The sequence below is a fragment of the Curcuma longa genome, chromosome 11, assembly GCF_044706935.1.
Source record: "Curcuma longa cultivar G26 ecotype Majalengka, Jawa Barat chromosome 11, ITB_CL_G26_1.1, whole genome shotgun sequence".
Lineage (NCBI taxonomy): Eukaryota > Viridiplantae > Streptophyta > Magnoliopsida > Zingiberales > Zingiberaceae > Curcuma > Curcuma longa.
This window is the reverse complement of record NC_133871.1, coordinates 24,275,516-24,291,695: the sequence shown is the minus strand read 5'-3', so window position 1 is coordinate 24,291,695 and position 16,180 is coordinate 24,275,516. Positions and strand designations below refer to the sequence as shown.

The 16,180-nt window shown below is 34.1% G+C and overlaps 2 protein-coding genes across 4 annotated transcripts in view; one reads left to right on the top strand and one right to left on the bottom strand.

The window, feature by feature from the left end:
• LOC141837874 (uncharacterized) overlaps positions 1 to 4,990 on the top strand; it is a 42,663-nt gene extending 37,673 nt beyond the window's left edge. Inside the window, exons 38-45 of one of the 2 annotated variants that reach the window (XM_074725243.1) lie at positions 476 to 673; positions 797 to 945; positions 2,009 to 2,333; positions 2,444 to 2,583; positions 3,384 to 3,505; positions 3,649 to 3,850; positions 4,307 to 4,397; positions 4,518 to 4,990. In XM_074725243.1, coding sequence (XP_074581344.1) covers positions 476 to 673; positions 797 to 945; positions 2,009 to 2,333; positions 2,444 to 2,583; positions 3,384 to 3,505; positions 3,649 to 3,850; positions 4,307 to 4,385 — 1,215 coding nt within the window. In that variant the 3' untranslated portion in view covers positions 4,386 to 4,397; positions 4,518 to 4,990. Of the gene's footprint in view, positions 1 to 475; positions 946 to 2,008; positions 2,334 to 2,443; positions 2,584 to 3,383; positions 3,506 to 3,648; positions 3,851 to 4,306; positions 4,398 to 4,517 lie in introns of both variants that reach the window. The other variant, XM_074725242.1, reaches the window with a different exon arrangement.
• Positions 4,991 to 6,648: 1,658 nt separating this feature from the next.
• On the bottom strand, positions 6,649 to 13,277 carry LOC141837875 (folate-biopterin transporter 1, chloroplastic). 2 transcript variants are annotated; one of them, XR_012602591.1, is made up of 10 exons: positions 12,968 to 13,277; positions 12,208 to 12,470; positions 11,886 to 11,950; positions 11,640 to 11,802; positions 11,321 to 11,469; positions 10,983 to 11,234; positions 8,927 to 9,095; positions 8,758 to 8,850; positions 6,824 to 7,177; positions 6,649 to 6,730 (listed from the first exon to the last, which is right to left on the bottom strand). XR_012602591.1 is itself a non-coding variant. In XM_074725244.1 (9 exons), the coding sequence occupies exons 1-9, from the start codon at positions 13,275 to 13,277 to the stop codon at positions 6,884 to 6,886; spliced, it is 1,758 nt and encodes a 585-aa protein (XP_074581345.1). In that variant the 3' UTR covers positions 6,649 to 6,883. The 2 variants fall into 2 exon arrangements, 1 of the variants encoding a protein (XP_074581345.1); XM_074725244.1 differs by having other exon boundaries at positions 6,649 to 7,177.
• Positions 13,278 to 16,180: the final 2,903 nt, after the last annotated feature.

The following is a 16,180-nucleotide window of genomic DNA, read 5'->3' as shown; positions in this document are numbered from 1 at the left end:
GGGGGAGACCATGATCTGGTGGCAAGTCCTAATAGAAAGGGATTGTGAGGTGGAGGTGGGTTTAATATCACATAAAGAAGATGAGTTAGAATAGGCAGCAAAAAGACAGGCATGAGGAGTGGTCTGGCCACACTGCTTTGTTCTGTAGAACTTGGGAAGAAATTATCGCTTGGAGGAGTAACCATTGCATCAGAATCATCTACCTTTGGGGATTACTATAGAAATTCTAGCTCTAGAAGGACTGTGATACCATGCTAAGTGGGAAAAGTTTGTATTCTTGTTATTTATTTTTAACTAAAGAGACAACTATTACAAGGTATATATAGGACACTATATAAGCCCTAACCATCAAACATCCACTATGAAACTAAACCACTACTTGTAACTAATGATATACAATACCTTTAGTAATGAAGCTATCTGATAGTTTTTCTTCAGAACTATTACCTCTTGTTTTCTTTCCTTACATTTGCAGATTCAGGAAAATCTCCCACCAGTATTGCGTACTATTTTGGAGATTTTACCACTCCTTCGTCCTACAGATCTTTTACAATCCACATGGCCCCTGTTTATCAAGGAGCTCCTTCGTTATGTGATTGCATGGGAAAATGATACATCAGTCAATGAGATGACATTGACACTAGTTTTGAACCATGATCAAGAGGGTGGTGAGGTGGTGTCTCCTAATGCTTCAAATTCTGGAAACAAATTTGGGAGTTTGTCAAATAAAAAAGGAGATAATGCGAAATATGATGTGTCTAATGGTGGGTCTTTTGACTCTGTGTCAAAATTGCAGCATCCAGATGCTTATGGTGATATAGCAACAAGCCACTTGAATCAATTGTTTGGGGAAAAACTTCTTCCCGTAATTGTAAAGTTCTATCTAGAAGCTTCACCAACTGAAAAGGTCTATGTATCTGCAGAAGTTTTCCATGGACTAGGAAGGTCAGCTGTATGCTCATTTTTTATTTATTTTTTCCATTTCAACTTCAAATCCTAACATATGTTCATGCTCCCTTAGTCTGTCAGGTCTATATATATTTGCTTCCGGGAGTTTTATCATAATGGTCAACCTTTTAAATTGTTACATTTTAAAAAATGGAAATGTGTTGGTTACGAATTTCCTTTTGTCTTGCTAAAATGGCAAATCAGGTTCTGACAGAGAACTTTAGAAATGTGACATGACGAGTAATTTGCATAATCAGTTACTTGTATCATCCTATTCCAGACTAAGCAAATTAATAACAGACCAGAAAACTTGACAATTGGCAATAAAGCATTTTTGTAGATAAGGTGCTAGCTCAGTACATGTGCTTTCCAATTTTTACAATGGACAAGAATAAAAAAGCATTGATGCTCCGGTACAACTTGATCATTGGCAAAGTAGATATACTAATCTATGCTATCAGAACGGGTCCAGGCAACCTAGATGTTAAAACGAGGTAAAGTTCCTTGTGCAGTACAAATTTAATTTGATAGATGATTTCAATCTAGTTTGCCTAGGCCGAAGCGCTAGGTGAGCAGACTGCATTGAGACTTCTCCCAGAGAAAAAATCACAAAAAAAATGCAACTTCAACTACCTCGATAAGGTCTTTATTTGGATATTAGTACGTAAATTAAGAAGCCTTTGGCACAACTCTAGCACTTTCTAAAATTTTTATTCTTTCTCATCAATTGATTTTTAAATTAAGATGAATTATGATACAAAATAACTTGCCATAAAACACTAGTGCCTAAGGTTAAATGTTTGCATTGGTATAATGACTGTCAAATTTACAATTTGATTATAGTAGTCAACTTTTGACATTCTGCAAGTTTTGAGTTTATCATCAACTACCTTCTTAATACACATGTCATCTTTGATTTTCTTTGAAAAATCTTCATCAATGTTGGGCCAGCACTTCAGCTATATAAATAACTTGGCATACAATGTTTATGTTTCATGACCATGAATTTCACTAAGCTGTCATTATTCATGTTTATTCATTTTTCCTTTTTCATTTTCAGGTGCATGAATACTAGGAGAGATAACCCAAATGGCACACTTTGGAAAGTTGCAGTTGATTGCTTCAATAATGTTCTAATTGATCCTGTTAGCAGAATTGGTATGGAGAACAAAGTTGACCAAAATGCATACAAGATTTTGAGGGCAAATCTCTGGAAAGAGGTGGCAGATGTGTATGAAATGTTTTTGGTTGGTTCTTGTGGCCGTGTTCCATCATCTAGTTCTCCTTCAGTCGAAGCACTTGAAGCTGATGAGTTCATTGAGGTGAATCTGCTTAGCATTCTAGTAGACAAGGTTCTTAAGAGTCAAACTGATGCTCCCCTTGAGGTATAACTTAAAACCAAGTAGTACATTTCATATTCTTTTCTCTGATTTTTAGTTTTAGGGTTTTGGATTGCACCTCTGCTACTTATTTAGAATGGCGGTGTTTGTTTCAGATATTGGAACGATTAGTTACCACCCTTGATCGTTGTGCATCTAGAATTGACTCATTACCCCTTGAGAGCGTTCGGCTTATGCCCTCCCATTGCAGCAGATTTTCTCTTAACTGTTTAAAGTCAGTTTTTTCCTTATGCAGGTAAAGTTCTATGGGACCCCAATGGACAAGTAATTAAACATAATAAAATATGCTTATTCTTTGTAGATTCTCAATATGCTTCAGATTGGCAATCACAATGGCCTTTATTTTATTTTATTGCCTTTTTTTAATGGTCCATCCTTATATGGCTATCGCCTCACCTTCAAATATTGATGGCTTGTTTTCAGCACAAAGGCAAAAAATTCACTTATAATGGATAGTTAGTTTTTATTTTATTTTATTTTATTCTTTATGTGATTCAGTTGCACATGATTTTTTTTGGTAGTATATGCCCTTTTAACAAAAATAAAGCTCTTGAATGTGGCAGGTTTAATGGGGAAGACATTATAGTATGTTGATTTCAAAGATTTTTTTTTTTACTTTTACATCTTTTCTGAAACCAACTTTTGACTTATGTATGCTTTTTGACAAGATTTGAGGGTGTACATGAAGGGCACTATTTTTTTCCTTTTGAGAAATAAACTTTTGAACTTGTCTGTGCTTCTTGAAAAGATTTTTTCTAGTTATTGAGCAAAATTATTTAGATAATCTGCATGAAAAAGTTCATATTTTTTACTGTTTTGTTTAGAAAATATTTTTTTTTGCCTTGTTTATGTCCATTCTATATAATTTCATTTACTAGAAATTGTACAGAAAACCATTGTTTTCTATTAGTATGTTAGCTACCAGGTTATAGAAGCTCTTCTTCCATTTATCATTGAAGAAAATTGTATATGGAAGATAATATAAATACATTCATTTTATATTGTGTGAGTGAAAACTTATGCTTCATTTTCCAGCTTTAGTTTTCAGGACACTTGGTGTCAAACAAGATCAGAAGTTAGCAAGATCACACTTTCCATTCTTTTGACAAGATGTGAAATTATATTGGAGAAGTTTTTGACTGATGAAAATAGTCTAGGTAAGTTTTTAGACAGTTATAATTAACCTTTCTCCTATTACAATAAAATTGTAATTTTTAGTTTTGTTGTTTATATTCCACCAAAATACAAGTTCATCATATCTTGTAAGCTCTTTCTAATGTCCCTAAAACTATTATTGCAGGAGGGCATCTACTACCAAGCATGAGAATTGAGGAAACTATTTATGTCCTTCAAGAACTTGCTCAACTGTCTATTCATTCTGATTCAGCAGCTATACTTCAACTACCACCTTCAGTGAAAGAAAACATAGAGAAGAGAAAAAATAGTGGACGGGCCCATCTATTCATTTTGTTTCCACAATTTTGTGAGCTTGTTGTATCAAGGTTTGTGCTATATTGTTCCTCATATCATTTGACTGTGTTTTGAACTTTTCCGCCTAATGAGGTTTCTTTCAGGAAATTCTGTTTTAGATATCCAAAATGTCAAAGTAAAATATATATGCTCTTATGCCATGGCCCATTATTAACTTCTGTTGACCTCATGGTTCACTTCACTGTTGTCCTCATGAGTTACTCTAGTTTGTGTCTAGTTTTCCAAGTCTATGAAAGAAAAAGATTACATTTTCCATTAGTCTACAGAGATATGACAAACAATATCTGTCAGATTCATACCATCACCAAATGGCAAAATGTGTAGGATTAGGTATTTTGATAATCTGATTGTAATGTAGTAACCCCAGTTCGGTAATTGCATAATTTAATAGTGTGCAACTTGTTTCTTTGAACTCGTGTGCATGGTGCTTTATAGTTTCAAATGAAGTATGTTGTATCAATTGGCAGGGAAGCTAAGGTAAGAGAGCTCGTGCGGGTGCTCCTAAGACTTGTTGGCACAGAGTTAGAACTGCCATGTAAAACATGAAAAAAATGACAGGTTGAAATTCTTGTTCTTCTAAATTTGTGGACACGTATACATTCCATATTGGACTTTGCTTCTTGTTTCCTCTCTAAAGAATTTACTTACTTTTTCCTCTGAAACTGCTATTGTAAACAGAAGGTAAAATTCAAAGAGGAAGACCCCGCAATCTTGTCCTGCTCACTGGGAAAGAGAATAAGATATTTGTGTGTCATCTAAAATGTTTCTGGGTTGCAGCTGAAATCACCTCTCAAGCAGAGAATTGCTAGTAAAATTCTCTTATTCATACCACTCCAAGCCACTGGCTGAATTCGGCTATATCGTTCTAAATGAGCTCAGTAGGGCAGCTTATATTTTTGTTCATTCTTGTCCGTATTTTGCAAGTGTAGAATGATAAACTCAAAACTAATTAAAGTGGCGGGTTCAAGCTGACATCCATTTATTGAGAGAATAAGGTGCTTTTGCTCTTAATCTTACAGGTGCCTATACGACAAACAATGGGGAAAACATTATTTTTCGTGGAAAGATGTTGTATATGTAGCATTACAAATATGTAATTTGCATTCAATTGTTAAACTTGTTTGTATATCATTTTTCGCAAAGTTTTAGTTGTTATGATAGAATGAATTTACTGAGTTATATTGCCTTAAACCTAACATACAATTGATGATAGTATTAGTCATATATTGGAGTTAGAACTCCTATTTTGAATCATGTCAAAATTATACTGGATTTGTTCTTGGACAGTAATATTTTCTCAATAATTTACACGTTTTATTATTCTAATTCCAAATGTAGTGAATTATAAAGTGTTATGAATATTAAATTCGTCAAAGCAAATTAAACTAAACTGAATTAATGAAAATCAAATCAAACTAACATTAATAAAAATAAAGTTTTATTTATTTTAAGAGTTAATTATAAGAGAAAATTTACCTTGGAGCTGTATTACTTCTAGAAATCTATGTATAAGTGTTAGTTGATATTGTTTATTGCACGTAGCTTGTCAAACAAACACCCAGCAAAAGTGCTTGGTGAACTTATAATTCTTAAATAAATAATGTCTCACTATGAAATGTCTTTTTCAGATCATGTTTCACTTTATATAGCCCCTTGCGGACTCGCACACTATAAGTTTTTAATGGACCTATAAAATTCAAATAAAACAATGCCCAACTGTGAATGACTTCCCTAAAGTTCCCAATATTTGCTTATATTTGATATTTTTCACTGCCTAAAATTCACCAAATATTAATTATTACAAAATTTTTAACGTATCAAAATAATGTATTTTAATTTAAAAATAGTTTTTTTATCGTAAATCTAGCTCTAGTAAATTTAATGATACACTATATCTGGGCGGTAGAACTCTTCCTGCTTTTGAAGATTACTGTACGCATCTCATGAGTAATTTATTCCCTTGTTCCACGATTGAGGAATTAGAGGCAAGATTTGTCACTGAATCTCAATACAGTTGATTACTTGTGCAGGCAAAAACTTGTTTTGAGTAGATTTGGTGGTAACTTTACAACAAGATGTATCCTGACAAAGCATATTACCATTACCAATTTTTTGATTGAATCAACATTTTTCTGTATTTCTTGTGACATTTTTCCTAGTGATCAATCCTTTGTTTCCTTTAAGACTTGTCATTGCCTTCCTTGCTTTGAGATTGATTAAAACATGTGTATATTGGTTAGATTTATTGAAACAGTGTTTTGATTCTGGATTAACCTGGATCTGATGGTTCAACTGGTTAAACGAAAAGTTGAAAAGTTTTCGGATTTGATTTTGAATTGGTCAAATCAGAAACATCAAGAACCTACAAACTTGTTTGAACGGATTAGATTATAAACTGACCTATTGAGTCTGGAAAAAGAAAACTATTTAGTCACAAGTATAAAACATGTCTCGTAATTTGTTAGAAGAACAGAATTTCAAGAACAATAATGATTGGATGGCATTCCAACCTGAAAACATTTAACTCAGCAAGATTGAAAACAAACAAATAGCAAGAAAGCAAACACTGTTGGCGACTTAGCAACTGGTAGGTTGGAACGAAGCATTCACACAAAATGAAAATTGTGAAGCACCGAAGTATCTACACCCTCCGACATCAGCCACAAGAGTCTGTAAAAATGTTCTTCCCAAAATGCTTCATACGGACAACATTTTACGCAAAACAGGCAACACTAAACATGAATTAGCAAAACCAGGTGTAGTGGAACGGCTAAAAATAACAAAACATTAAGAACAAGAACAACGCATAGAAATTAAATATTTCTTGCACTTGTCCAGACCAACAATAACAAAACCCAGCGTGGTTGGCAACAGACACTTTTCCTTTCATTCTGCATTCTCAATATTTGAAACAAAATAATGTGAATCATCACTTGTAATAAATAGAGTTTGGCTCCTAAGTTTAACATGGTGAAACCACTTACAGTATAAGTTTTGGGAGTTGGGATTTGGAATGAACAGGTTATCCCCTACAAATATCGTCCTCAGCTTAATTTTGCTTGTTCAAGATCAATAACCTTTGAGTCTTCTTTTTCCTCTGGGAGTAGCCTAAGTAGGGGCAAAGGCAGCAATGAGCTGAGATTGCAAATCACGATCAATGTAGCTAGGTTATCAAAGTTGTCCTTTGTAACATTGAGGAATTGAGTCAAGCCAGCACCGATAAGGCCCCCGGAGACACTGCCTGCATTTGAAATGGACATGAGTGTGGCAAACAAAGTAGCTTCGATGCCTGATGGACATAATCTCGCTGCTAACACCAAAACTGGCATGAAGGAAGCCTGCATTATAGATTAAGATTCTTGTTATGACAGTAGGAAACACCTGAGTTCAAACAAATCGAGTGACAGCTCAGAAAAGCTAGCTATAGGTAGAAACCAAACTTGACGCCAAATTTTGTTTTGTTAACAAAGCATAGCAGGTCTAACAGATGGAAAGTTATGACAGGAACTTTGCTTTCTTGAAGTTGTACCAGAAATCATATTAGCGGCTCTAAGCCTTTATCTTCTATACTAGGCTAGATAATCTTCAGTCATATTAATGTCTCCTCAAAATATGCTATTTACAAATGATATTATATTAATAGACAAGAGTACAAATAGAATAATCCAAAGTTTGCACTTTGGAGGAAAATTCTAAAAACAAATCTTTTAAGTCAAAATAAAATTAAACGTGCGTACAAAAAAGGAGATGATAGGTTTTCCCAAGGAAGCAATTAGCATTCCCCTTTTCTCTCCCCTCTCATCTTTTCCAAAGAAACTAGCCTAACGAGGAAAGGTAGGATTCAAGAAGAGTGAACAAGTTTAAATTGAGAAACTTAAATTTAGAAGTTCTACAGTAAGAAATTTTAATTTTTTTGTGGGTTTTAAAAGATTTTAGAAATTGTAAGTTTTTATTTTAGTTAAGCCATAACAAACTTGGTAACTTAAATTATTATTTTAGAGATAAAATATTTGTTTGTAAGCCTGTAGGGTTAGTAGGCTTATTTGTTTTCAAAATTTGGTCATGATTGAACCCTTAAAAAGCAACCCTAATCCCCACTTTGTTTTATTATATTTCAGTTTAATAAAATTTTGAATTTTCTTTGTGAATTTTGGTTTCCTCATCGTGAATTTGTTTGTCCTAGTGCAACATTAAGTACCAGCGACATTATGTACTAGCACCAAATCTAGTTCAGCCTTCCCATTCTTTATCTTTCAGTTGCACTTGAGAAACTAGACTGAAACTAATCTTTTGCACATCAGACCCAGTGCAAGGAAACATGGGATCCAATCCAAAATTCATCAGAGCAAAAACTGCAAGTATGAACAGATTATATACCAAGTGCAACTATGAACAGATTATATACCAAGCGCAACCATCCCCATTGAATGATCAAGATCCAACTTAATGGTAATTTCAAGATCAGAACAAGTTTTCATAATCCCGATTTACTTGCATTGTTTACTTTGTTGGTTGGTCTAAATTTTTACATTTAACTAGTCTTTCTCATAATCTCACGCATATTCTAGTCAAAAACAGTACATCATGCCTAATTCTTCGCTTGTACCTTAGTTTATCCAGCATCTATTACATTGTGTTGTTATACGGCACCAACAGATATAAGAAGAGCAACTAACTAAACCGAAATAAATAGCAATAACATTTGAAACTTAAAAACTCGGTACATGATTATGTAGTAAAGCGAACTCTTATCAACATGTCATAAGTTTTTGTTAAAAGAACAGAGCACAAGAGAATACTCTAGATTTGCATTTCTCGCTTATTCATTGTCTATGCCTGCTACTGGTGTCATATAAGGACAGGAAGATGCATGAATTGGATGAGGCAGACTAAGCAGATAGTTAAAATTTCTACTTACCTGACTGAGAACTGTTATAATTAAAGAGTCTCCAATAGAAAACCATTCATCACTAATACCGAGTTGTCTGTTAAATCCAGTGACAAGCAATACCTAAGAAGTATAGTAAAATATAGTTAACAAGATAAAAGATGATTATCATAGTGTTTTGAAAGTTCATGATTAACACCTGTGTCATCCCGAGCGCTGAGCCAGTAAGTGTTGTTAGGAGAAATATTTTTCTAAGAGGAACTTTCTTCAGAAATGAATTATACAATGCAACGCCAGCCAAGGATGCCACTGAAGTAACAAGCTTGACACGCCCAAGAAATTCTGGAGTAAATCCAAGTTTATTTGTACTAAAACACAGAAGAGATAGAGATGAGAAATATACACCCCTTAGTCATAGAAGAAAAAGGGCAAACAAACCACATATCAAGCAACTAGAAGCCTAGAGGAAAGAAAAACCAAATGATGGGTAAGCAATTTAATTTTGAATAATAAACATAATACATAATAAACAAAAAAAAACAGTAAGTAGCCATGCTTTTAAAGTACAAGATTCCTCAACAAATTTATATTTTGAGTAGTTATTGGTTTCCTATATTGCTTATATTTATACATTTTATTGATTCTTGGGGAATTAACTAAAGTAATTATAATCTTTACTAATATTAGTAAAGAAGAAGCTATTACTAACAATACAATAATAAATTGTGCCACTTATTTGATTATATCAATTCCACTTTATTATATGTGATTTGGGTTATTGGTACGTAATATAGATCCTTATATTTATGATTCAACATAATCAGTTATGTTATATATTAAATTATCTATTGTTCACTTTTTTCTTGTCAGTTTTCTCTTAGCTTTTTCAAACCCATCCGGTACCGGTGATATTTAAAATTTGTGACCATTCAATCCTGATACAATTATCAATTTAAATAACCACGTTTTCTGTTTCTCGTCTATTTTCTCTTAGCCTTCTTTAGGCTTTGTCCTTACTCTCTTCCAGTTATCTGGAAATGAAGTCTTTTTTTAGAATAATGAAGATATTAAGATGAATATACTTGACTTAACACAGAAGCATCATATTAAAATGTGGAGACAAAAAAAGGTAATCAAAATTTGCAATAAGTAATAGTTAGTAAATGCTTTCTACATTGGCATTTCTGCTTGATTTTTCATTTCTTTAGAAAACAAACTTGTAATGCTGTTAAGCGACACACATGTAGATGTAAAACAGGCTACCTGGAATAGTACATGGTTGTTAAAGACAGATTAAACTGCAGCATCTCCAAATGAATCTCATTATTGAAACATAGGTCATCACAAATTGCATATGAAATATTGAAATGATAGTGTATGAGGATAATCATTATATGCTGTCTACAAATTTCAAATCCCGTTACTGAAAGCATGGATATAGATATCTGTATATCCATGGGATATTTGTAAGGCGATTAATATTTAAACTTCCTTCGGCTCTGTCATCATCATAATACTAATATACCAATATAAGTGAAACAATTACTTTGTGTGCTTCAATGACAGAACTCAATCTTCTGACTGATATGGAACTATTTACCAAATGCAAATGTCGCTGTACGCCATTCAAGATAGCATATTTCTTAAGCAAATATGAATAGCAAAATGACCCACTGGAGACACTAATTTCATGTGAATATTACATTAATATGCTTTCCTTCCATTTCACTTGATTACCCTGTGTAATCCTCAGTTGATAGTAATTCAATGTATTAAAATACTACTGAAGCAGAAAAAAAATGTTCATTTGATAATCACTTGCCATTCTTGCATATTAGTAAAACACAACCATAAAAGATAATGGCTAAGCAGTTCTAGAAAACTAACTCAAGTGATCGATGTCAATAGCTTTAGATACACTGAAATTTTTTTCCAATTGAATCAACTAAACCCAAACGGATCAACTAAACCCAAACTACGATCCAGGACAAAAGGTAAAATTACAAAAAATAATCATAAATCCTAAATCCTAATAATAAATTTCTAAGAATTGGAGCTGAAGTCATGTGTTTAAGGATAGAAACACCTTAGTCCATTCTAACAAGGATGCAGTGGATAGAAAACAATCTCGAATAGCATTTTAAATTGATTGATAAGATCCATTAGCCGATTTCAAATGGTCCCAACTCCCAACCAACACGGGTTGTCATTTTTGTTGGATAGAAACAGACACATAGATAAGTTTTGAATCTTACATAAAAAAGAACATAGCAGATTCTGAATGTGGAGTTGCCTGCCACAAGAATATAAATAACGTGGGCAAAAAGATATCTGGCTGCTTGATGGCAGCCCACAACTGCAATACACCTTGCATAGAGCTCTGTAGGAAGCCTGAACTAGTACATGACAAACTCTGGCCTGTAGCAGCAGCCAAAGAATGTTCTTTTACAAGAAGAGCGACAGCTGATGTCATCAATGGGAGGAAAGCAGTGACTCCGAAAACAAATCTGTTATCATTGAAGATAATAACAAATGATAAAGTGGATATGCATAGAATTTAAATCCAAACCAAGCAGACAGAAATTACACAAACCTTACTCCATATGCATCCACTAGTGAACCACTGAAATATGCACTCACAATCCCCCCAAAGGCTGAAGATCCCCAACATAAAGACTGAAGCGATCCTGAGGTGCTCTGTGACTCTCCACGAGCCCTTTCAACAACCATAGAATCAACCACCTTTAACACATGTTTCAGTCATTAAATAATTCCCTTTAGCACAAAATACACTAACACAAGAGCTTAGGAAAGAAAAATACTATGTGGTCGAACTTTAAATAAAAAAATGGAACACAATGGCTGCATATCAAGACATAGATTAAGTACACTTAAGAGCCAATAACACTTACAACATCGGAAAAGGCAACTGAAAGGGATCCAAGAAGAATACAAAGTCCAGCACTATATTTGCTGTCAACAAATGTAGCCATTAAGCTCCATGAAAGTGCTCCAAGAATCCCAGATAAAAATAGATATGATCTCCTTCGGTAGCCAAAAAGTGGGAATGAGTCACTGCAATCAGGTGGTTATTAATCAGATATGTCAGAAGATGGTGAAGAAATACTGGAACTTGATGCACAATGAACACTACCCACCTAATAAATCCATAAAGAGGCTTGACCAACCACGGCAAAGAAGATAGACCAGTTATAATTGCTGTCTAAATCAGATTGGAAGAGTCAATCTATACATGAAAAATGACTAATTTGTGATAATAAAAACAATATAAAAAATAGAACAGCCAATTTTTAGGCTAACATCCAACAAAGTAGCATTTGCAGATCATACAAAGAAAGGAGATATATACACTTACGAATATATACACTGAGGAAAAGGAGAATCTAAGTGATAAAGCTCCATGAAATTTTGATAGCAAAGAAACCTGTTCTGTATAGAAAATATAACAAGTTGGCTTACCTCTGCTGGATCAAGATGGAGATCGTCCTTCAAATAAAAACTTACAGCAAGCCTTGCAAGGCCTAAAACCCCTTGCACAAAATACACAATTGCAACTGCCAAGTTGTCAGGGGTCATATCCACCCCAAAACATGTTAATCTGCTAGCCTTGGATGGGCTTTTCAGAGGATTTTTAGCATTGGAGAAATATTCCTCTCCTGTAATCTGGCCAGATAATTTTTCTTCTTTAACTAAAACTAACTTATTCCTTGATCTGGAAGTTCCTACAATAAACACACTAAGATATTAATTATTAAGACCAATACCAAAAGTTTTAGAACAATCAAAATGCATACTGAGATTCTTCCAAGTAGAGTTAAACAAGCCCACGTAGGACAATCTTTTCAAACAGAATAACTAATGAAAATCATTGTACTGTATAAATTATATAGGACAACAAACTCACTAGGAATTTCAACAAAAAAAAAAGATTTTTTTGTACGGATTGCCAATGTTTGCACTGACAAGTGGAAGTTTTAATTTACATTTTGTCTCAGTTTCACCCAATACTTTACTGAATACGATGGGATGTTCAAGTAGTCCACAGCAGGGTCAGAAGAGTTCAATTCAGGCCTATCAGACATTCAGATACAGTACTATAAAAGAAATTAATACGATTTTATTGTGCAAACAAAAAGAAAATAGCAATCTTGAAGCACAAAAAAGGGGCATTTTCATATGGTTACAGATCTACTCTGTAATGAAACAATTGGATGCTCACTGACGCCACGGTCGGAGGAGGACGTCTCGATCTCAACACGATCGGGCTCCAGAGGACGCAGCCCCGCTTCTTCGTCCTCGTATCCCTTGAATCCGCCGCCAGCGTCCTTCCGGCGGAGCGGCGAAGTGGTCGGGGCTGCGGAAGCCGACGCCATTCCGTCGTCCTCTGAGGAGCGACGTCGGGATCTCCGGCGGGTGCGCTGGGCGGCAGCGACTCGGCGGCGAGCGACGGATAAGGGGCGCCGTGGCAGGGAAAGGGAAAGCGGATTCGGAGCACAGTTCGCGGTATTTAATAAGAGGGAACAAGCCATCTTCGGAACCGGGTTGGTTCACATGCCCTCATTTAAAATCTTACCTTGCTCTTCTCACGTGAGCATAAAGTGCTCCACGTGGCAAATTAAAAACCATATAGTTTAATTTTTTAAAATTTTATTTTATTTAGAGGAGGATCACTTTTTATTTAGGTAAGTAAAAGTAAAATATTAATATATAATAAAAAAATAATTTACATAGTATTTACTATTATTCTTTCTTATCTACAGGACTAAGACCCGACGCGGACTGGACCGGACCAGAAAGAAATCAAGTTCTTAACGGACGACGGGGATGTGCTTGGGATACTCATTTAATGGCTGAGATGAAATATTACTTTGTAGAGCTTCCTCTGTACCTACGTGCATGGAAGACTCTTGAAATGTTTGACTTGGAATTTTTTTTCAAATACACAAACTTTTTGTCTTCAAATTAAATACTTTAAGTTTCAAGAATTAATAAATTTTCAACGTCTAATATAAGGAAAAGATCGATTGTTAAATTTTTCATCATTAATTTTAATCATCAATTTAAATTCGGTAATTAAAATTAACGAACAAATATACAAAATCAGTTGTTAAAATTAACTATCCAATTAAAATTTTGATCATTGATTAACGATAAATATTAAAAAAATTTATTGCTAATTTAACGACTTAATATAAACTCTATTGTTAAGTTAGTGATGGATTTAAAAATTTTCATCACGATTTTAGTGATCGAATATAAATTCGACTATTAAATTAACAATGGATTTAAAACTTTCACCAATTTAATTTATATTATACCTTAATATTCATATAAACTTATACATAATTACAATATCAACCCCAATCAAAGGGAAAAGAGAGGACACTACAACCACATGGATTTGTGTGCAATCTTTTCTCTAAATGGTTTTTTTCCCATCTTTTTTTACTTAAGTTTACATTTATAAGAACTTTTTCTTTTTCCAAATGCATGTTTGAGCTCACAAATCAACTCAAACTAAATCATGGCAATATGCACAGTTTGCTTCATCACTCCAGTAAATACTTAATTTTAAATATTTATTTTTTATTTACTTTAAAAAATAATTCACACTAATCTACCCGTGAAATAGATTATTCATATATATCTTTACTTAATCGATCTCATTTCGTTATAAAGTCTAATGAAGCATCTCACACAATCTATAATTTTATATCCACAACCTGAAGAATAACCTTGATTTCGATTTTTTATCACTGTGTTCTTGATTTATGTTACATTTCTTATCCAATTCTTTATATGCATGATGATGTTATCAGGATCTAGATTTTTTTTATAGAAAAAATACCACGTGGACATTTATTCAAATAGGTAGATACTCTTTGATCGAGCATATTTTATGGTATTTTATGAAAATTTCACAAATAATAATTATGGTACGTACGTGATTTTGCAGGACTAAGGAGTAATCATAACCCACTGAAGACAATACTACAGGCAGCTGTGTCTCATGTTTGTCACACTTCCCCATGAATTGACTCTTCAGGCTTCAGAAGATCTTTAGCAATTAAAAAATCGATCGATCCTCTTTTGAATGGTCTTTTAATTTATTATTATATATATATATATATAGCCAAAATCCTCGATTTACTTGTCAGATATTAAAGTCTATAATATTATAACAAAAAAACACTTTCTTTTAGCTAGCTCTTGATTAATAACACATGCTGTTAATTTCTGTGCAACATTTGTCTGCATTAAATACCTAAAAGAAAGAACATGCAGTATCTGTGTCACTGCATAAAGCCTCGAGTTGTTGATGAACAAGTTCACAACTCCTGTTCTTAGGAAAAGCTACAGAAAGGCTGCAAGTGAAATATATATATATATATATAAACATATGAAATGATGCACACAGACGATCGAACTATATAGCTAGCTCAACTCACCTCGATCTACTGCTTTAATAGTAGTGCTGTGTTCTTCTTCAAGATGTTTTTCTCCATATCGTTAAGTTCTAATTATGTCCATGAATGGGAAGAAGTGAGGCTGTCACAGCATGACCTAACAATAATTAACCTCCTCAAACCACCAACCAACAAGCATACATAAACTTGAGATTGCAGTTACTCAAAGCTAGATCATGCTGGCAGCTTCACTCTTTCCCTCGGACACACACATACGAAGCTAGCTAACCAAAGGGAATGAAATAGGAAGAGGAACAGGAGGAGGAGGAGAGGAAAGGGTTGATGAAACCCTACATATCCATGCAAACATATATCGTATAGGTCAGAATTTATAGAGCAAAGAGGAGGTGGTGCATCATGCATGAATGCATGCATGCATGTGTTGAATATACATGGATTATATTAAAGCCGAAGCTGGAGGTGGTTGAGCAGCGTAAAGTGGAGAGAAGATATCGAGGTTCATGACTGTAAGTAAGTGAGTAGGATGGTAGGGTTTAGGGGTTAGCTAGGGTTAGGGTGACAGTGTTACAGTGTTAAGTATCGATAGGGATTTACGTAGGGTTGCAGTGATGCATATATAGATGGGGAGGCACGTTGCAGAAGTGCTGAATTAATTCAGCATATAGATAGGGTACTTTGATCGTATCCCATGCAACTAAAGAATAATATATTTTATAACATCGATCCCGTGTGAATTAAAAATGGGTGAGAAATAATAATTTTATATATATTCTGAGTAGCTTCAAGTACGCTCGAGGAGTACTGGGACATTAATTGAACAAGGCATAGGGATGCTCGCCGTTTTGATACGTGGCCAGTGAATTGGAAATGTTTCCTGTGAAACTTTTCAGAAACTTGCTTCGTGAATTAATGTTGTACGCAGAGTCGATCGTCCTGGATTTTGTATTTTTCGATCGCACGAGTCGAAATATTAATCCAATCGCACGCTTAATTTTACTTTAGTT

Bases quoted from the DNA above. Each gene is read 5' to 3' on its own strand.
- LOC141837875 (XM_074725244.1), bottom strand. From the start codon at position 13,277: ATGGCTTGTTCCCTCTTATTAAATACCGCGAACTGTGCTCCGAATCCG. The intron at 12,471-12,967 runs GTGAGCATCCAA...TGTTTATTGTAG, and splicing joins CTCCTCCGACCGTGGCGTCA to GAACTTCCAGATCAAGGAAT. The intron at 7,178-8,757 runs GTAAGTAGAAAT...TCTATAATGCAG, and splicing joins TTATAACAGTTCTCAGTCAG to GCTTCCTTCATGCCAGTTTT.